The sequence below is a fragment of the Salvelinus alpinus genome, chromosome 10, assembly GCF_045679555.1.
Source record: "Salvelinus alpinus chromosome 10, SLU_Salpinus.1, whole genome shotgun sequence".
Taxonomy (NCBI): Eukaryota; Metazoa; Chordata; class Actinopteri; order Salmoniformes; family Salmonidae; genus Salvelinus; species Salvelinus alpinus.
Window position 1 is genome coordinate 65543116 of NC_092095.1, and position 21935 is coordinate 65565050.

Here is a 21935-nt window from a genome sequence, read left to right on the forward strand (position 1 = left end):
TCAACTGGATGGCGATGGTGTTCTCTGACTCTGGCCTGGAATCCTACAGCAACAGGTCCAACTGCATTGAGAACAGCCAAGCAGAGCCATAGCTGTATCTGCACAGCTCCACACACAGCTCCAATACTGCAGTATAGGGTCACATTGGACTGTGGTTCATTTGAAGAGAGTGTGAGTAGGTGTGTTACCCTGTCAGCAGCACCACGTAGCTCTGTGAGGAAGGCTTCAGAGAGGGAGGTGGGATGGTAGCTAGGCTTCCTCCACAATAGCAAGGATTCTCAGAACATTCATAACGTACTTTGTTCTGTTACGTATTCACACTTTATGATTGCATTTGTCAAACGTTATCTCTGTATTGCATGTATGGTATGATTGACTGTTTTCCTACCTTGTGCAATACCAAGACAGATCCTAACAACTGTGATGGATGGCAATGACACTTCCTGACTCTGGCTCTCAATCACTTCAACAGGTCTCTGTTTCAGAATATTCAAGACACAGCTACAACTGTTACAAATCCACACAGCTCCAGGCTAGTAGTCTGACTATTACAGTATAGAGTCACTCTGGACCGTCATGTATTTGAAGAGAGTCTTTACAGTATAGAGTCCCTCTGGACCGTCATGTATTTGAAGAGAGTCTTTACAGTATAGAGTCCCTCTGGACCGTCATGTATTTGAAGAGAGTCTTTACAGTATAGAGTCACTCGGGACCGTCATGTAATTGAAGAGAGTCTTTACAGTATAGAGTGACTTTGGATCGTCATGTATTTGAAGAGAGTCTTTACAGTATAGAGTCACTCTGGACCTTCATGTATTTGAAGAGAGTCTTTACACTATAGAGTCACTCTGGACCGTCATGTATTTGAAGAGAGCCGGAGTAGGTTTGTTTCTCTGTCAGCAGCAGTCCCTAGCTCTGTGAGGGGGGATTTAAAGAGATAAGGATGATAATGATGATGATGAGGGTGAGGGTGTTGAGATGACAGTTAGACAGGCAGGCTTTGTCCTGGTAGACAGAGAGAACAGTAATGATAAGATTAGCTAAGACCCGTCACGGACGCATGTAGCTCACATATTTAGTCAGTGGACAAAAAAACAACTAAAGCGACTAAATATTTACCAAGGAGCCTCCATGCCTAGCAAACAACACAATGAGAGGTGATGCATGACCTTACTCCGTTAAATAACAGCTGTTCTGTGAAATGCTGCACAGCAGATCTCTTCAGAATAGATCTCCTCAAGTCAAGGTTCTTAGCATGACGTCATCATGGACCTTATAGCAGTGCTCTCTTTGCATCAGGCATGTTAGTTAGCTAGAGGACACGCGTGTTCTGTTAGTTCTAATGGGGATATGTTGTATTGGTTGTGTTAGCAGGGCGTGCAGCCAGGTCACCTGTGATACGGGTCAGTATTCCACGTCCATCCTGGTCTGAGGATGATCCACACCCCCAGCTTACCTTTATTTAAGGTATCTGTGACCAACAGATGCATATCTGTATTCCCATGTAAAATCCATAGATTCGGGCCTAATTCATTTATTTCAATTGACTGACTTCCTTATATGAATTGTTTCATGTTGCGTTAATATTTTTGTTCAGTATATTTCTATCTTTGCCCACTATCAGTCTTCCAAGTCAAATGCAAATCTAGACCTAGAACTCCCCACCGTTCTACTGTAGCTAAAGTATCTGATTGTTAACCACCATTTGCCATCGACTCGCCACCTCACACCGCTGCTCTGCTTTCATCCAGTGTGGCTCCGGTCAGCCACTAAATCGTTGGACAGTTACACACTGTTACACTCATAAACCTGTCAACTGACCCCCATACAGGTCAACAGGAGGCTCTACAGAAGTGAATTGAACACATATTTTCCCACTTCATGAAAAATAATTTCCTCTCTTAACTGGGCGGCCGGAGGTGAATGAGATTATGGGTAATCCGGAGGTGAATGAGATTATGGGTAATCTTGTGCGGGACACATGGAGGGCGTCAACCCCTGGGAAAAGGCTTTTGGTGGTGGTTGAGTCGTGGAGGCGGAGATGAAAGACCATAGGGTCACACACACACACACACACACACACACACACACACACACACACACACACACACACACACACACACACACACACACACACATGCACGCACGCACACGCACACACAGGCACACTCACACAGGCACAAACACACACACAGGTACACAGGCACACACACACACACACACACACACACACACACACATAGGCACACACACACACACATAGGCACACACACACACACACACACACACACACACACACACACACACACACACACACACACACACACACACACACACACACACACACACACACACACACACACACACACACACACACACACACACTCTCCACAGGTATCCTAATGTAATGAAGTGATGTGGAGGTGGCCTCTATGTTTACCTACTGTAATGTTGGTCTCTATGTTTGCCCACTGTAATGCTGGTCTCTATGTTTACCTACTGTAATGTTGGTCTCTATGTTTACCTACTGTAATGGTGGTCTCTATGTTACCTACTGTAATATGTGTCTTTATGTTTAGCAGTGGGGACTGAAAGATAGAACCCAGAACTCAATAAGGTGTTAATGACTCTCTCTATTTGAATGACTATCTCTCTCTCGGGGTTAAATATGCTCTCTCTGTGATAATGACTCTCTCTCTGTGTTAATGACTCTCTCTCTGTTTGAATTACTCTCTCTCTGTGTTAATGACCCTCTCTCTGTGTAAATTACTCTCTCTATGTTTGAATGACTCTCTCTCTCTGTGTTAATGACTCTCTCTCTGTGTTAATGACTCTCTCTCTGTTTGAATGACTCTCTCTCTGTGTTAATGACTCTCTCTCTGTGATAATGACTCTCTCTCTGTGTTAATGACTCTCTCTCTCTGTGTTAATGACTCTCTCTCTGTGTTAATGACTCTCTCTCTGTGATAATGACTCTCCCTCTGTGTTAATGACTCTCTCTCTCTGTGTTAATGACCCTCTCTCTGTGTAAATGACTCTCTCTATGTTTGAATGACTCTCTCTGTGTTAATGACTCTCTCTCTCTCTCTGTTAATGACTCTCTCTCTCTGTTTGATTGACTCTCTCTCTCTGTGTAAATGACTCTCTCTATGTTTGAATGACTCTCTCTCTGTTAATGACTCTCTCTCTCTGTGTTCGGGCTCCCGAGTGGTCCAAAGTTCTAAGGCACTGCATTTTAGTGCTAGAGGAATCAGTACAGACCATGGTTCGATTGTAGGCTGTATCACAACCGGCCGTGATTGGGAGTCCCATAGGGCGGCAAACAATTGGCCCAGCGTCGTCCGGGATAGGATTTAGCCGGTGTAGGCCGTCTTTGTAAATAAGAATTTGTTCTTAACTGACTTGCCTAGTTAAATAAAGGTTAAATGAAATAATTAATGAACACTTTCTCTCTGCGTTAATGACTCTCTCTGGTACAAACGTACACACACATCCTCCAGTAGTGCCTTTGGCCGTAGTGGCAGCTGCCAGTTCATCAGAGAAGGTGTTTGATGGGTGGAAATAGGTGCTTGTAATGAGGTGTCAGGTCCAGTGGAGAGGCTAGAGGGCTAAAGGGGATGTGTCAGGCCCTGTTAACCCCTGGAGCACCATGGTAGCCACCCTCCTCCTCTACCCAGGAATAGCAGCTGGGAATCGGGGTCAGCAAGGAGGGTGAGGGGATGGTTGGTGGTTGAGGTGAGGGGGTAGGGGGCTAGGAGTGGTGTTTGGGGTGAGGGAGTAGGGGGCTAGGAGTGCTGGTTGGGGTGAGGGGGTAGGGGGCTAGGAGTGGTGGTTGGGGTGAGGGGGTAGGGGGCTAGGAGTGGTGGTTGGGGTGAGGGAGTAGGGGGCTAGGAGTGGTGTTTGGGGTGAGGGAGTAGGGGGCTAGCGGTGGTGGTTGGGGTGAGGGAGTAGGGGGCTAGGAGTGGTGGTTGGGGTGAGGGAGTAGGGGGCTAGGAGTGGTGGTTGGGGTGAGGGGGTAGGGGGCTAGGAGTGGTGGTTGGGGTGAGGGAGTAGGGGGCTAGGAGTGGTGGTTGGGGTGAGGGAGTAGGGGGCTAGGAGTGGTAGTTGGGGTGAGGGAGTAGGGGGCTAGGAGTGGTGGTTGGGGTGAGAGAGTAGGGGGCTAGGAGTGGTAGTTGGGGTGAGGGGGTAGGGGGCTAGGAGTGGTGGTTGGGGTGAGGGAGTAGGGGGCTAGGAGTGGTGTTTGGGGTGAGGGGGTAGGGGGCTAGGAGTGGTGGTTGGGGTGAGGGAGTAGGGGGCTAGGAGTGGTGGTTGGGGTGAGGGAGTAGGGGGCTATGGGTGGTAGTTGGGGTGAGGGGGTCGGGGGCTAGGAGTGGTGGTTGGGGTGAGGGAGTAGGGGGCTAGGAGTGGTAGTTGGGGTGAGGGAGTAGGGGGCTAGGAGTGGTGGTTGGGGTGAGGGAGTAGGGGGCTAGGAGTGGTGTTTGGGGTGAGGGAGTAGGGGGCTAGGAGTGGTGGTTGGGGTGAAAGAGTAGGGGGCTATGGGTGGTAGTTGGGGTGAGGGGGTAGGGGGCTAGGAGTGGTGGTTGGGGTGAGGGAGTAGGGGGCTAGGAGTGGTGGTTGGGGTGAGGGAGTAGGGGGCTATGGGTGGTGGTTGGGGTGAGGGGGTAGGGGGCTAGGAGTGGTGTTTGGGGTGAGAGAGTAGGGGGCTAGGAGTGGTGGTTGGGGTGAGGGAGTAGGGGGCTAGGAGTGGTGTTTGGGGTGAGAGAGTAGGGGGCTAGGAGTGGTGGTTGGGGTGAGGGAGTAGGGGGCTAGGAGTGGTGGTTGGGGTGAGAGAGTAGGGGGCTAGGAGTGGTGGTTGGGGTGAGGGGGTAGGGGGCTAGGAGTGCTGGTTGGGGTGAGGGAGTAGGGGGCTAGGAGTGGTGGTTGGGGTGAGGGAGTAGGGGGCTAGGAGTGGTGTTGGGGTGAGGGAGTAGGGGGCTAGGAGTGGTGTTGGGGTGAGGGAGTAGGGGGCTAGGAGTGGTGTTTGGGGTGAGAGAGTAGGGGGCTAGGAGTGGTGGTTGGGGTGAGGGAGTAGGGGGCTAGGAGTGGTGGTTGGGGTGAGAGAGTAGGGGGCTAGGAGTGGTGGTTGGGGTGAGGGGGTAGGGGGCTAGGAGTGCTGGTTGGGGTGAGGGAGTAGGGGGCTAGGAGTGGTGGTTGGGGTGAGGGAGTAGGGGGCTAGGAGTGGTAGTTGGGGTGAGGGAGTAGGGGGCTAGGAGTGGTGTTTGGGGTGAGAGAGTAGGGGGCTAGGAGTGGTGGTTGGGGTGAGGGAGTAGGGGGCTAGGAGTGGTGTTTGGGGTGAGAGAGTAGGGGGCTAGGAGTGGTGGTTGGGTGAGGGAGTAGGGGGCTAGGAGTGGTGGTTGGGGTGAGAGAGTAGGGGGCTAGGAGTGGTGGTTGGGGTGAGGGGGTAGGGGGCTAGGAGTGCTGGTTGGGGTGAGGGAGTAGGGGGCTAGGAGTGGTGGTTGGGGTGAGGGAGTAGGGGGCTAGGAGTGGTGTTGGGGTGAGGGAGTAGGGGGCTAGGAGTGGTGTTTGGGGTGAGAGAGTAGGGGGCTAGGAGTGGTGGTTGGGGTGAGGGAGTAGGGGGCTAGGAGTGGTGGTTGGGGTGAGAGAGTAGGGGGCTAGGAGTGGTGGTTGGGGTGAGGGGGTAGGGGGCTAGGAGTGCTGGTTGGGGTGAGGGAGTAGGGGGCTAGGAGTGGTGGTTGGGGTGAGGGAGTAGGGGGCTAGGAGTGGTGTTGGGGTGAGGGAGTAGGGGGCTAGGAGTGGTGTTTGGGGTGAGAGAGTAGGGGGCTAGGAGTGGTGGTTGGGGTGAGGGAGTAGGGGGCTAGGAGTGGTGTTTGGGGTGAGAGAGTAGGGGGCTAGGAGTGGTGGTTGGGTGAGGGAGTAGGGGGCTAGGAGTGGTGGTTGGGGTGAGAGAGTAGGGGGCTAGGAGTGGTGGTTGGGGTGAGGGGGTAGGGGGCTAGGAGTGCTGGTTGGGGTGAGGGAGTAGGGGGCTAGGAGTGGTGGTTGGGGTGAGGGAGTAGGGGGCTAGGAGTGGTGTTGGGGTGAGGGAGTAGGGGGCTAGGAGTGGTGTTGGGGTGAGGGAGTAGGGGGCTAGGAGTGGTGGTTGGGGTGAGGGAGTAGGGGGCTAGGAGTGGTGGTTGGGGTGAGAGAGTAGGGGGCTAGGAGTGGTGGTTGGGGTGAGGGGGTAGGGGGCTAGGAGTGCTGGTTGGGGTGAGGGAGTAGGGGGCTAGGAGTGGTGGTTGGGGTGAGGGAGTAGGGGGCTAGGAGTGGTGTTGGGGTGAGGGAGTAGGGGGCTAGGAGTGGTGTTGGGGTGAGGGGTTAGGGGGCTAGGAGTGGTGTTTGGGGTGAGGGAGTAGGGGGCTAGCGGTGGTGGTTGGGGTGAGGGAGTAGGGGGCTAGGAGTGGTGTTTGGGGTGAGGGAGTAGGGGGCTAGGAGTGGTGGTTGGGGTGAGGGAGTAGGGGGCTAGGAGTGGTGGTTGGGGTGAGGGAGTAGGGGGCTAGGAGTGGTGTTTGGGGTGAGAGAGTAGGGGGCTAGGAGTGGTGGTTGGGGTGAGGGAGTAGGGGGCTAGGAGTGGTGTTTGGGGTGAGAGAGTAGGGGGCTAGGAGTGGTGGTTGGGGTGAGGGAGTAGGGGGCTAGGAGTGGTGGTTGGGGTGAGAGAGTAGGGGGCTAGGAGTGGTGGTTGGGGTGAGGGGGTAGGGGGCTAGGAGTGCTGGTTGGGGTGAGGGAGTAGGGGGCTAGGAGTGGTGGTTGGGGTGAGGGAATAGGGGGCTAGGAGTGGTGTTGGGGTGAGGGAGTAGGGGGCTAGGAGTGGTGTTGGGGTGAGGGAGTAGGGGGCTAGGAGTGGTGTTTGGGGTGAGAGAGTAGGGGGCTAGGAGTGGTGGTTGGGGTGAGGGAGTAGGGGGCTAGGAGTGGTGGTTGGGGTGAGAGAGTAGGGGGCTAGGAGTGGTGGTTGGGGTGAGGGGGTAGGGGGCTAGGAGTGCTGGTTGGGGTGAGGGAGTAGGGGGCTAGGAGTGGTGGTTGGGGTGAGGGAGTAGGGGGCTAGGAGTGGTGTTGGGGTGAGGGAGTAGGGGGCTAGGAGTGGTGTTGGGGTGAGGGGGTAGGGGGCTAGGAGTGGTGTTTGGGGTGAGGGAGTAGGGGGCTAGCGGTGGTGGTTGGGGTGAGGGAGTAGGGGGCTAGGAGTGGTGTTTGGGGTGAGAGAGTAGGGGGCTAGGAGTGGTGGTTGGGGTGAGGGAGTAGGGGGCTAGGAGTGGTGTTTGGGGTGAGAGAGTAGGGGGCTAGGAGTGGTGGTTGGGGTGAGGGAGTAGGGGGCTAGGAGTGGTGGTTGGGGTGAGAGAGTAGGGGGCTAGGAGTGGTGGTTGGGGTGAGGGGGTAGGGGGCTAGGAGTGCTGGTTGGGGTGAGGGAGTAGGGGGCTAGGAGTGGTGGTTGGGGTGAGGGAGTAGGGGGCTAGGAGTGGTGTTGGGGTGAGGGAGTAGGGGGCTAGGAGTGGTGTTGGGGTGAGGGAGTAGGGGGCTAGGAGTGCTGGTTGGGGTGAGGGAGTAGGGGGCTAGGAGTGGTGGTTGGGGTGAGGGAGTAGGGGGCTAGGAGTGGTGTTGGGGTGAGAGAGTAGGGGGCTAGGAGTGGTGTTGGGGTGAGGGAGTAGGGGGCTAGGAGTGGTGTTTGGGGTGAGAGAGTAGGGGGCTAGGAGTGGTGGTTGGGGTGAGGGAGTAGGGGGCTAGGAGTGGTGGTTGGGGTGAGAGAGTAGGGGGCTAGGAGTGGTGTTGGGGTGAGGGGGTAGGGGGCTTGGAGTGGTGTTTGGGGTGAGGGAGTAGGGGGCTAGCGGTGGTGGTTGGGGTGAGGGAGTAGGGGGCTAGGAGTGGTGTTTGGGGTGAGGGAGTAGGGGGCTAGGAGTGGTGTTGGGGTGAGGGAGTAGGGGGCTAGGAGTGGTGGTTGGGGTGAGGGAGTAGGGGGCTAGGAGTGGTGGTTGGGGTGAGGGGGTAGGGGGCTGTGGGTGGTGGTTGGGGTGAGGGAGTAGGGGGCTAGGAGTGGTGGTTGGGGTGAGGGAGTAGGGGGCTAGGAGTGGTGTTTGGGGTGAGAGAGTAGGGGGCTAGGAGTGGTGGTTGGGGTGAGGGAGTAGGGGGCTAGGAGTGGTGGTTGGGGTGAGGGGGTAGGGGGCTGTGGGTGGTGGTTGGGGTGAGGGAGTAGGGGGCTAGGAGTGGTAGTTGGGGTGAGGGAGTGGTAGTTGGGGTGAGGGAGTAGGGGGCTAGGAGTGGTAGTTGGGGTGAGGGAGTAGGGGGCTAGGAGTGGTGTTTGGGGTGAGGGAGTAGAGGGCTAGGAGTGGTGTTTGGGGTGATTGAGTAGGGGGCTAGGAGTGGTAGTTGTGGTGAGGGAGTAGGGGGCTAGGAGTGGTGTTTGGGGTGAGGGAGTAGGGGGCTAGGAGTGGTAGTTGGGGTGAGGGAGTAGGGGGCTATGGGTGGTAGTTGGGGTGAGACATAATAGGGGAGCCATGGCTGTATTCACTCACACACAGGGACACACTCCATTCCACCCTCACACACAGGGACACACTCCATTCCACCCTCACACACTCATTGTTACTGCTCGTTTTCATTATTACCATTGATGTCATCCACCACATGGGCACGGCCACCACTAATACTACCAAAGACCTGTAATATCAGAGGTAATGAGAAGTCAGCAGTCAAACCTTCTGTAAAGGTCAATGAACTTCATTAGATTTGATTTCATTAAATGGCGGTGTGATCGTGGAGAGCCGGTACTGTAGGTCAATACCTTTGAGGAATCAAGTGTTTACCACCTCTACAAGCTCTGTCATTGTCAAGGGTCAGGTCTGGCGCTCTCCACGGTGACATTAACATCTCTGCTCTCCCCCCCTGCTCCTTTCTCTCTCTCCACGGTGACATTAACATCTCTGCTCTCTCCCCTGCTCCTTTCTCTCTCTCCACGGTGACATTAACATCTCTGCTCTCTCCCCCTGCTCCTTTCTCTCTCTCCACGGTGACATTAACATCTCTGCTCTCTCCCCCTGCTCCTTTCTCTCTCTCCACGGTGACATTAACATCTCTGCTCTCTCCCCCTGCTCCTTTCTCTCTACTTCACTTTCTCCTCATCCCTCTCTTTCCTTCTGTATCCCCTTTCTCCCTCTCTCTCTCTCTCTCTCTTTTTTTGTCTCTCTTTTTGTTTCTCTCTCTCTCTCTCTCTCTCTCTCTCTCTCTCTCTCTCTCTCTCTCTCTCTCTCTCTCTCTCTCTCTCTCTCTCTCTCTGTCTGTCTGTCTTTCTCTTTGTTTGTGTGTGTCTCTGTCTCTCTCTGCCTCTCTGTCTCTTGAATTTTAAAATGTAACCTTTTTTAACTAGGCAAGTTAGTTAAGAACAAATTCTCATTTACAATGACGGCCTACTTTACAAAAGAGGCGTCTCTAATGATCTGCGGTGTGTAATTGTTGAATGACATTGAATTCGCTTTGTAGACAAGTTGAATTGTGAGATGTATTTGTATCCATCTCTTTCTCTCTCTCTCTCCCTGCAGTTTGCCCTGGAACAGAGAACAAGTTGAGCACGTTGTCAGACCTGGACCAGCAGTACCGCACCCTGAAGAAGCATTATGAGAACTGTGAGGTGGTCATGGGAAACCTGGAGATCACCAGTATCGACCGGAACCGGAACCTCTCCTTCCTCAAGGTGAGTCCAGCTCGACCGCACGCTGCTGATAGAGCATGGATTGTTGTCGGTCAAGATGGTAGACATGAAGCCACCTGTTGCAGTGTGAAAACGTCATGGATAATGTGTTCTTTTCTCATCTCTTGGCTGTTTATGAATCAAATGTTTTTCATTTCAGCACTGTGGATATTTTAGCACATCTTTTTTTTTCATTGGTAAACTGGTGCTGCATAAAATGATGTACGGGCTGCAGATGGGGAGAGAGGAGAGGACCCGGGAGGACCCGGTGTGAGGATCGAGGGGGCCTGGAATAACATCATTTAAAAAACATTTTTTTAGTTTCTTTATTTTTATGAACATAAAGCTCCCTTACTAGGCCTGTCTCGGCACAGCATGGGTCCTCTCCTCTCTCCCCGGTGTGCCCACCTCCCCTCTCCCCTCTCCCCTCTCCCCTCTCCCCGGTGTGCCCACCTCCCCTCTCCCCCACCTCCCACCCTCCCAGGCCCCCCATGCTGTTTAATGATCTGAGGTGTGCCACTAATTACCGCGCTCCAGCGTCAGGGAAAATGAAAACCATAAACAGTTCCATCAGGCATTGCATCATTAGCGCAACAATTAGGCATCTGGGGGATTGATAAGGGATATCTGGAGGTACGCTGTTGCCGTGGAGACGCCTGCTTTTATGGCCGCGCCGGTCCTCAGGGTGACGGGGTTGATGGCGGTGTGACATGGCAAAGATGGTAGCGGGGTTAATGATATCACACTGTGCCGCTAAGTACCACCTGACCCGTAGAGCCACCAACAGTACACTGACGCCTCGCGTTTCCGGGGAAACTGGCAGAGGATGACGGATGAGAAACGTTTTCGCATCCTATCAGAGCCAACCACTTGAGATTATAAAAAATGTCAAATATCATAGATTGTTCCTCTCGGCTAACTTGACAGGAAATATTCCCGTTGAGACGGTTGTCATGCATGTTGATATCCTGGTTGAACCGGCCCTCCTCTCTCTCCTGTGCCTTGCTGATGATTACTGATGAAGTGTCTCAGAGCCCTCTGGTTACAGCCAGACCAGATAGGACAGGAAGTGGTGATGGTTATGACTATGATAATGATGATAATGATGATGATAATTACTATGATTCAATTGAACTTCTGACATTCACACCCATCCCGCCATTCCTTCCTTCTTTCACTAAATCAAGAACAACGCACTAAATCAAGAACAACGCACTAAATCAAGAACAACGCACTAAATCAAGAACAACGCACTAAATCAAGAACAACGCACTAAATCAAGAACAATGAACTAAATCAAGAACAACGCACTAAATCAAGAACAACGCACTAAATCAAGAACAACGCACTAAATCAAGAACAACGCACTAAATCAAGAACGCACTAAATCAAGAACGCACTAAATCAAGAAAAACGCACTAAATCAAGAACAACGCACTAAATCAAGAACAACGAACTAAATCAAGAACGCACTAAATCAAGAACAACGAACTAAATCAAGAACGCACTAAATCAAGAACAATGAACTAAATCAAGAACAACGCACTAAATCAAGAACAACGCACTAAATCAAGAACAACGCACTAAATCAAGAACAACGCACTAAATCAAGAACGCACTAAATCAAGAACAACGAACTAAATCAAGAACGCACTAAATCAAGAACAATGAACTAAATCAAGAACAACGCACTAAATCAAGAACAACGCACTAAATCAAGAACAACGCACTAAATCAAGAACAATGGACTAAATCTAGAACAACGAACTAAATCTAGAACAATGCACTAAATCAAAAACAATGAACTAAATCAAGAACAATGAACTAAATCTAGAACACCGTATTAAATCTAGAACAACACACTAAATCAAGAACAACGCACTAAATCCTCAGACTGTCTAGTAATTGTGGGAAGATGCCTACAAGGAACTGAGTGATTGGAAGGGTTATTAGTGCTGTCAGTCAGACTGTAGGTTACACAGTGGTACCATGCTGTACTATAACTCTTATCTACTATTATACAGCCTTTTATAAGGTTACACCTGCCAGTCCCTGAGGGCAAAGAAACCCTGCTCGTTTGGGAGTTCAGAAGCTTTCTTTACCCCCAGATGTGCTCCCGAGTCGCTTGGAGTCCTGTTCCTCTGCAGTGAAAGCTACTTAAACAACAGTTTCGGCCCCACCGTCTTTATTAGACTTGTCAGACATTTGGTCACATTGAAGTTGGGCTCTAATATCAGCACCCTTCAGTCAGTCGTTGCAGTAGCTTTAAAAGGATTAGCCCCTTTTTTTCAATGTTTGCCTAAATTGACATACCCAAATCTAACTGCCTGTAGCTCAGGCTCTGAAGCAAGGATATGCGTATTCTTAATACCATTTCAAAGGAAACACTTTGAAGTTTGTGGAAATATGAAAGGAATGTAGTAAAATATAACACAATAGATCTGGTAAAAGATAATACAAAGAAAAAACCAACTGTTCTTTTGTATTTTTTTGTACCATCATTTTGAAATGCAAGAGAAAGGCCATAAAGTATTATTCCAGCCCAGGTGCAATTTAGATTTTGGCCACTAGATGGCATCAGTGTATGTGCAAAGTTTAACTGATCCAATGAACTATTGTATTTATGTTCAATTTTTTTAATCAAGACTGCCCAAATGTGCCTAATTTGTTTATTAATAACGTTTCATGTTCAGAATTGTGCACTCTCCTCAAACAATAGTATGGTATTATTTCACTGTAATAGCTACTGTACATTGGACAGTGCAGTTAGATTAACAAGAATTTAAGCTTTCTGCCAATAGCAGATATGTCCATGTCCTGGGAAATGTTCTGGTTACTTACAACCTCATGCTAATCGCATTAGCCTACGTTAGCTCAACCGTCCCGTGGACACCAATCGCGAAAGAAGTTAACTTGCACTTTGATGCAGCTGTTTTACAGATGATGTTCATGCACGCTTCTGAATTTCTCCGACTGCTTTTTTCTTAACTGATTTGCCATGCTTTCTTTAGCTGACCAAGGATTTGGTTTGGTGAAGCCCTCTGGAACTTCGGTACATGTTGAAAAGGGATATTAGAATTTAGAGCTGTGCTGGAACAAATATGTCGAATGGTTGGGTATAGTGGAAGTGTTTTAATGTGGATTTCAACAGAGATGCCATACCAACAGAGATGCCATACCAACAGAGATGCCAAGCTTGGCAGGAGTCTGTGTAGTGGAAGAAGGATAGAAGTTGATACTGGTGACTGGCAGGCGCTGAGGCCCAGCGTCATGACTCAATCACCATTTATGACATTATTTGATTGGCTGACCATCTATCACACCTTATCTGTGGCTTTCTCCTGGGGAGGGACGTTCCCAAAGAACCCTGGGAGCACGGACGGACACCGTTGGAGGAGTGAAGACTGATGAAAACGTTTATTGACCAAATGAATGTTACTGTGTGACTGATATTTAAATGATCATGTTCCGGATTCTAGTTCATAAAGAGCGTTGAATGTTGATATTTTACATTGTACTGTTAATGGATTGTTTGATACAGAGAAACTGTGTTATTCTGTTGGTCGGACGGCAGATACTTCAAAGAGGAGCAACACGGGTGCACTCTTATCATACAGTGTGGAGGTGTGGTGACTAGATTAGAGAATGCATGTGGAGTGTTATGCCTTTTGTGTGAATGTTTTGGACCGTACAAAGTGAGGTTAATTAGACGATGGGAGACACTGGGATTTGGCGCTGTTGGAAGAATAAAAGATGGGTTTAAACTTTGATCATGGAGACATTGGTAAACCGATCTCATAGTAGTGAATTTTCTATGCTGTTAAGACTTCTGTTTTGTATCCATTTCATGGTGAACATGTCTGGTACCATTTGATAATTGTGTATTATTCCATGACTGTAATCAATCGGACGACTTTTAAATGGAGACGAACCATAATAATATTCCATTAATTGGTGAATTAACTAATGTTATTCACAATACACATAGCACATATACTTGGTCTCTAACTGTGCAGCTCTGAGCTAAGGTTAACTCATTTAATGCTAGGACATTCATTGCAAGATATTAGCTCATTGTCCCTTGGCTTCTTAATAATTGCGTCAGGATAAACCTAGACACGTGCATCTTATTGTATACCGAGTGGTGACACAATGCTAGCTACCTCGGCTAGATTGATTGATATGATTAAGGGCCGATATCGTTGACATGATATTGGAGTCAGGTTCATAAATGTAGTACATTATTATATTCTACATGAATTCTACATAATGGTTGGATAAATTCCATCCAACTACGTCTGCCTGACACACACGCGAGCGTGCACACTCACACACGCACACACCCAAAGACACACACAAACACAGGAATGCACATACATACACACACTAACAAACACACACACACCCAAAGACACACTAGCACACACACACACACCCTCACTTGTGTTTGTGTGCGCGTGCACATGTGTGACAGTGCTTGTGATTCCTCTCTGGCGATCCGTGGTGGCCAGGGCCGTCCATTAACACAAGCGTAGATTCATGAAGAGGGTGCTGGGGGGCTGAATCAAGCATTGAGAGACGAGGAACACACAAATTGATCGTTCCTGTTCCCTTAAAGACAACAGCAGCTGGATGGAGAGAGAGATGGAGGGAGGGAGGACACCCCACTAATGTGACACGTAAAAACATCTGCTCTGACAAAAACCCTCCCTCCTCTCAACTTGAGGCCGCTGTGTGTCAGTCAGAGAGAGAGAGAGAGAGAGAGAGAGAAAAGTGTGGGGGGGGGGGGGGGTAGAGTGGGAGAGAGAGAAAGGGGGGAGACAGAAAGAAAGAGAGAGAGAGAGATTGAGAGTGAGAGAGAGAGAGAGAGGAAAGGTGGTAGTGAGGAGAGATACATGGTGGTAGAGAGGAGAGATACATGGTGGTAGTGAGGAGAGATACATGGTGGTAGTGAGGAGAGATACATGGTGGTAGAGAGGAGAGATACATGGTGGTAGTGAGGAGAGATACATGGTGGTAGAGAGGAGAGATACATGGTGGTAGAGAGGAGAGAGAGGAGAGGAGAGATACATGGTGGTAGAGAGGAGAGATACATGGTGGTAGTGAGGAGAGATACATGGTGGTAGTGAGGAGAGATACATGGTGGTAGAGAGGAGAGATACATGGTGGTAGTGAGGAGAGATACATGGTGGTAGAGAGGAGAGATACATGGTGGTAGAGAGGAGAGATACATGGTGGTAGAGAGGAGAGATACATGGTGGTAGAGAGGAAAGATACATGGTGGTAGTGAGGAGAGATACATGGTGGTAGTGAGGAGAGATACATGGTGGTAGTGAGGAGAGATACATGGTGGTAGAGAGGAGAGATACATGGTGGTAGAGAGGAGAGATACATGGTGGTAGAGAGGAGAGATACATGGTGGTAGAGAGGAGAGATACATGGTGGTAGTGAGGAGAGATACATGGTGGTAGAGAGGAGAGATACATGGTGGTAGAGAGGAGAGATACATGGTGGTAGAGAGGAGAGATACATGGTGGTAGAGAGGAGAGATACATGGTGGTAGAGAGGAGAGATACATGGTGGTAGAGAGGAGAGATACATGGTGGTAGTGAGGAGAGATACATGGTGGTAGAGAGGAGAGATACATGGTGGTAGAGAGGAGAGATACATGGTGGTAGTGAGGAGAGATACATGGTGGTAGAGAGGAGAGATACATGGTGGTAGAGAGGAGAGATACATGTTGGTAGAGAGGAGATATACATGGTGGTAGAGAGGAGAGATACATGGTGGTAGAGAGGAGAGATACATGGTGGTAGTGAGGAGAGATACATGGTGGTAGTGAGGAGAGATACATGGTGGTAGTGAGGAGATATACATGGTGGTAGAGAGGAGAGATACATGGTGGTAGAGAGGAGAGATACATGGTGGTAGAGAGGAGAGATACATGGTGGTAGAGAGGAGAGATACATGGTGGTAGAGAGGAGAGATACATGGTGGTAGAGAGGAGAGATACATGGTGGTAGAGAGGAGAGATACATGGTGGTAGAGAGGAGAGATACATGGTGGTAGTGAGGAGAGATACATGGTTATTAGAGAGGAGAGGTACATGGTGGTAGAGAGGAGAGATACATGGTGGTAGTGAGGAGAGATACATGGTGGTAGAGAGGAGATATACATGGTGGTAGAGAGGAGAGATACATGGTGGTAGAGAGGAGAGATACATGGTGGTAGAGAGGAGAGATACATGGTGGTAGTGAGGAGAGATACATGGTGGTAGAGAGGAGAGATACATGGTGGTAGTGAGGAGAGATACATGGTGGTAGAGAGGAGAGATACATGGTGGTAGAGAGGAGAGATACATGGTGGTAGAGAGGAGAGATACATGGTGGTAGAGAGGAGAGATACATGGTGGTAGAGAGGAGAGATACATGGTGGTAGAGAGGAGAGATACATGGTGGTAGTGAGGAGAGATACATGGTGGTAGAGAGGAGAGATACATGGTAGTAGAGAGGAGAGATACATGGTGGTAGTGAGGAGAGATACATGGTGGTAGAGAGGAGAGATACATGGTGGTAGAGAGGAGAGATACATGTTGGTAGAGAGGAGATATACATGGTGGTAGAGAGGAGAGATACATGGTGGTAGAGAGGAGAGATACATGGTGGTAGTGAGGAGAGATACATGGTGGTAGTGAGGAGAGATACATGGTGGTAGTGAGGAGATATACATGGTGGTAGAGAGGAGAGATACATGGTGGTAGAGAGGAGAGATACATGGTGGTAGAGAGGAGAGATACATGGTGGTAGAGAGGAGAGATACATGGTGGTAGAGAGGAGAGATACATGGTGGTAGAGAGGAGAGATACATGGTGGTAGTGAGGAGAGATACATGGTGGTAGAGAGGAGAGATACATGGTGGTAGAGAGGAGAGATACATGGTGGTAGAGAGGAGAGATACATGGTGGTAGTGAGGAGAGATACATGGTTATTAGAGAGGAGAGATACATGGTGGTAGAGAGGAGAGATACATGGTGGTAGTGAGGAGAGATACATGGTGGTAGAGAGGAGATATACATGGTGGTAGAGAGGAGAGATACATGGTGGTAGAGAGGAGAGATACATGGTGGTAGAGAGGAGAGATACATGGTGGTAGAGAGGAGAGATACATGGTGGTAGAGAGGAGAGATACATGGTGGTAGTGAGGAGAGATACATGGTGGTAGAGAGGAGAGATACATGGTGGTAGAGAGGAGAGATACATGGTGGTAGTGAGGAGAGATACATGGTGGTAGTGAGGAGAGATACATGGTGGTAGAGAGGAGAGATACATGGTGGTAGAGAGGAGAGATACATGGTGGTAGAGAGGAGAGATACATGGTGGTAGTGAGGAGAGATACATGGTGGTAGAGAGGAGAGATACATGGTGGTAGAGAGGAGAGATACATGGTGGTAGAGGGGAGAGATACATGGTGGTAGAGAGGAGAGATACATGGTGGTAGAGAGGAGAGATACATGGTGGTAGAGAGGAGAGATACATGGTGGTAGAGAGGAGAGATACATGGTGGTAGAGAGGAGAGATACATGGTGGTAGTGAGGAGAGATACATGGTGGTAGAGAGGAGAGATACATGGTGGTAGAGAGGAGAGATACATGGTGGTAGAGAGGAGAGATACATGGTGGTAGTGAGGAGAGATACATGGTGGTAGAGAGGAGAGATACATGGTGGTAGAGAGGAGAGATACATGGTGGTAGTGAGGAGAGATACATGGTGGTAGAGAGGAGAGATACATGGTGGTAGAGAGGAGAGATACATGGTGGTAGAGAGGAGAGATACATGGTGGTTATAGCCTAGTGGGTCCTGATAGTCAGATAGATGAGCCTCACGCTGACAAGCTAGCGGATTAAAAGTCTAGATTCAGTTTCACATATTGTATGCTTTTTTTCATCCTGAAAGATACAGTAATGTCCCCATGGATCAATCAGCACCTGTGTGGCCTTAGAGCAGTAACACTCTCCTACCAAAGAGGCCTTATAGTAATAACACTCTCCTACCAACGAGGTCTTAGAGTAATAACACTCTCCTACCAATGAGGCCTTACAGCAGTAACACTCTCCTACCAACGAGGCCTTACAGCAATAACACTCTCCTACCAACGAGGCCTTAGAGCAGTAACACTCTCCTACCAACGAGGCCTTACAGCAATAACACTCTCCTACCAACGAGGCCTTACAGCAATAACACTCTCCTACCAACGAGGCCTTAGAGCAATAACACTCTCCTACCAACGAGGCCTTACAGCAGTAACACTCTCCTACCAATGAGGCCTTAGAGTAATAACACTCTCCTACCAACGAGGTCTTAGAGTAATAACACTCTCCTACCAACGAGGCCTTAGAGTAATAACACTCTCCTACTTAGAGGAATAACACTCTCCTACCAATGAGGTCTTAGAGGAATAACACTCTCCTACCAACGAGGCCTTAGAGGAATAACACTCTCCTACCAACGAGGTCTTAGAGTAATAACACTCTCCTACCAACGAGGCCTTAGAGGAATAACACTCTCCTACCAACGAGGCTTTAGAGCAATAACACTCTCCTACCAACGAGGTCTTAGAGCAATAACACTCTCCTACCAAAAAGGCCTTAGAGGAATAACACTCTCCTACCAAAGAGGCCTTAGAGGAATAACACTCTCCTACCAACGAGGCTTTAGAGTAATAACACTGTCCAACCAATGAGGCCTTAGAGGAATAACACTCTCCTACCAACGAGGCCTTACAGCAGTAACACTCTCCTACCAACGAGGCCTTAGAGTAATAACACTCTCCTACCAACGAGGTCTTAGAGTAATAACACTCTCCTACCAACGAGGTCTTAGAGCAATAACACTCTCCTACCAACGAGGCCTTACAGCAGTAACACTCTCCTACCAACGAGGCCTTAGAGCAGTAACACTCTCCTACCAACGAGGTCTTAGAGTAATAACACTCTCCTACCAACGAGGCCTTACAGCAGTAACACTCTCCTACCAACGAGGCCTTAGAGCAGTAACACTCTCCTACCAACGAGGTCTTAGGGTAATAACACTCTCCTACCAACGAGGCCTTAGAGTAATAACACTCTCCTACCAACGAGGTCTTGGAGTAATAACACTCTCCTACCAATGAGGCCTTAGAGCAATAACACTCTCCTACCAACGAGGTCTTAGAGCAGTAACACTCTCCTACCAACGAGGTCTTAGAGTAATAACACTCTCCTACCAACGAGGTCTTACAGCAGTAACACTCTCCTACCAACGAGGCCTTAGAGTAATAACACTCTAATACCAACGAGGTCTTAGAGCAATAACACTCTCCTACCAACGAGGCCTTACAGCAGTAACACTCTCATACCAACGAGGTCTTAGAGCAATAACACTCTCCTACCAACGAGGCCTTAGAGCAGTAACACTCTCCTACCAACGAGGCCTTACAGCAATAACACTATCCTACCAACGAGGCCTTAGAGTAATAACACTCTCCTACCAACGAGGTCTTAGAGTAATAACACTCTCCTACCAACGAGGCCTTAGAGCAAAAACACTCTCCTACCAACGAGGTTTTAGAGCAATAACACTCTCCTACCAACGAGGTCTTAGAGGAATAACACTCTCCTACCAACGAGGTCTTAGAGGAATAACACTCTCCTACCAACGAGGTCTTAGAGGAATAACAGTCTCCTACCAATGAGGCCTTAGAGCAATAACACTCTCCTACCAACGAGGTCTTAGAGGAATAACACTCTCCTACCAATGAGGCCTTAGAGTAATAACACTCTCCTACCAACGAGGTCTTAGAGGAATAACAGTCTCCTACCAATGAGGCCTTAGAGCAATAACACTCTCCTACCAACGAGGCCTTAGAGCAATAACACTCTCCTACCAATGAGGCCTTAGAGCAATAACACTCTCCTACCAACGAGGCCTTAGAGTAATAACACTCTCCTACCAACGAGGTCTTAGAGTAATAACACTCTCCTACCAACGAGGTCTTAGAGTAATAACACTCTCCTACCAACGAGGCCTTAGAGTAATAACACTCTCCTACCAACGAGGTCTTAGAGTAATAACACTCTCCTACCAACGAGGTCTTGGAGTAATAACACTCTCCTACCAACGAGGTCTTAGAGTAATAACACTCTCCTACCAACGAGGCCTTAGAGTAATAACACTCTCCTACCAATGAGGCCTTAGAGTAATAACACTGTCCTACCAACGAGGCCTTAGAGTAATAACACTCTCCTACCAACGAGGCTTTAGAGTAATAACACTCTCCTACCAACGAGGCTTTAGAGTAATAACACTGTCCTACCAATGAGGCCTTAGAGGAATAACACTCTCCTACCAATGAGGCCTTAGAGCAGTAACACTCTCCTACCAATGAGGCCTTAGAGCAGTAACACTCTCCTACCAATGAGGCCTTAGAGCAGTAACACTCTCCTACCAATGAGGCCTTAGAGCAATAACACTCTCCTACCAATGAGGCCTTAGAGCAATAACACTCTCCTACCAACGGGGCCTTAGAGCAGTAACACTCTCCTACCAACGGGGCCTTAGAGCAATAACACTCTCTTACTAACAGAGGAGGTAAATAAGAACCTGTTTATCTGAGTGACCATCATATCCTCTTCCTCTCATTTTTCTATCTACAGTCTAGGCCACAGGTGTCAAACCTGGTTGTCTTGGTCTTAATTGGATACAAACAACAAAAAACAGAAAACACACATTGAGTTTGACACCCCTGGTATGGGCTGAACCAACAAGACATACATTGAGTTTGACACCCCTGGTCTGGTTTGAACCAATAAGACATACATTCAGTTTGACACCCCTGGTCTGGGCTGAACCAATAAGACATACATTCAGTTTGACACCCCTGGTCTGGGCTGAACCAATAAGTAACACATTCAGTTTGACACCCCTGGTCTGGGTTGAACCAATAAGACATACATTCAGTTTGACACCCCTGGTCTGGGCTGAACCAATAAGTAACACATTCAGTTTGACACCCCTGGTCTGGGCTGAACCAATAAGACATACATTCAGTTTGACACCCCTGGTCTGGGCTGAACCAATAAGACACACATTCAGTTTGAAACCCCTGGTCTGGGCTGAACCAATAAGACATACATTCAGTTTGAAACCCCTGGTCTGGGCTGAACCAATAAGACACACATTCAGTTTGACACCCCTGGTCTGGGCTGAACCAATAAGACACACATTCAGTTTGACACCCCTGGTCTGGGCTGAAGCAATAAGACATACATTCAGTTTGACACCCCTGGTCTTGGCTGAACCAATAAGACACACATTCCGTTTGACACCCCTGGTCTGGGCTGAACCACTGTTAAAGCAGATAGTATTATTATTTTTGTTTTTATGGACATTTAAAAAAAATGTGTACTTTTTAGTCCTTTTTTCCCCCAATTTCGTGATATCTAATTGGTGCTTAGTCTGGTCCCATCGCTGCAACTCCCCTACGGACTCGGGAGAGGCGAAGGTCGAGAGACTTGCGTCCTCCGAAACACGACCCTGCCAAGCCGCACTGCTTCTTGACACACTGATTGCTTAACCCGGAAGCCAGCCGCACCAATGTGTCAGAGGAAACACCGTACAGCCGGCGACTGAAGTCAGCGTGCATGCGCCCGGGCCGCCACAAGGAGTCGCTAGAGCGCGATGGGACAAGGACATCCCGGCAGGCCAAACCCTCCCCTAACCCGGACGACGCTTGGCCAATTGCGTCACATGGGTGTCCCGGTCGCGGCCGGCTGCAACACAGCCCGGGATCGAACCCATATCTGTAGTGATGCCTTAGACCGCTGCGCCACTCGGGAGGCCTAAAGCAGATACTATTTCATCCCCCTCATGGTTCATGTTGTGGTTGGGGTTAGATCTGTGGTTAGGACCAACCTCTACCTGCTACCTGTCTATTGTACTGTAGGGGTACACTCTGACTAGAGTTTGAGACTGGTGTAGTTCATATCTTCCTGAAGCCAGAGGATGTCGGAGTGACACATTCCCCTGTAGTGTCTCAGTGGCAGAGTGGAGTCAAGTAGCCAAGTGGTTGTTAATGATGTCACCTAGCCTGATTGACTCTTCAATAAACGCAGATCAATCCAGGATGCGGATATATATATACACTGCTCAAAAAAATAAAGGGAACACTAAAATAACACATCCTAGATCTGAAT

At 49.2% G+C, this 21935-nt stretch overlaps 2 protein-coding genes across 2 annotated transcripts in view; one reads left to right on the forward strand and one right to left on the reverse strand.

Moving 5' to 3' along the window:
- LOC139532648 (receptor tyrosine-protein kinase erbB-4-like) overlaps window positions 1-21935 on the reverse strand; it is a 686205-nt gene that overhangs the window by 430820 nt on the left and 233450 nt on the right. The gene's annotated exons all lie outside the window — the stretch shown is intronic.
- Window positions 9418-21935, forward strand: part of LOC139531405 (receptor tyrosine-protein kinase erbB-4-like) — a 52381-nt gene continuing 39863 nt past the window's right edge. Inside the window, exons 1-2 of the mRNA XM_071327853.1 lie at window positions 9418-9460; window positions 9558-9709. Coding sequence (XP_071183954.1) covers window positions 9418-9460; window positions 9558-9709 — 195 coding nt within the window. The remainder of the gene's footprint in view (window positions 9461-9557; window positions 9710-21935) is intronic.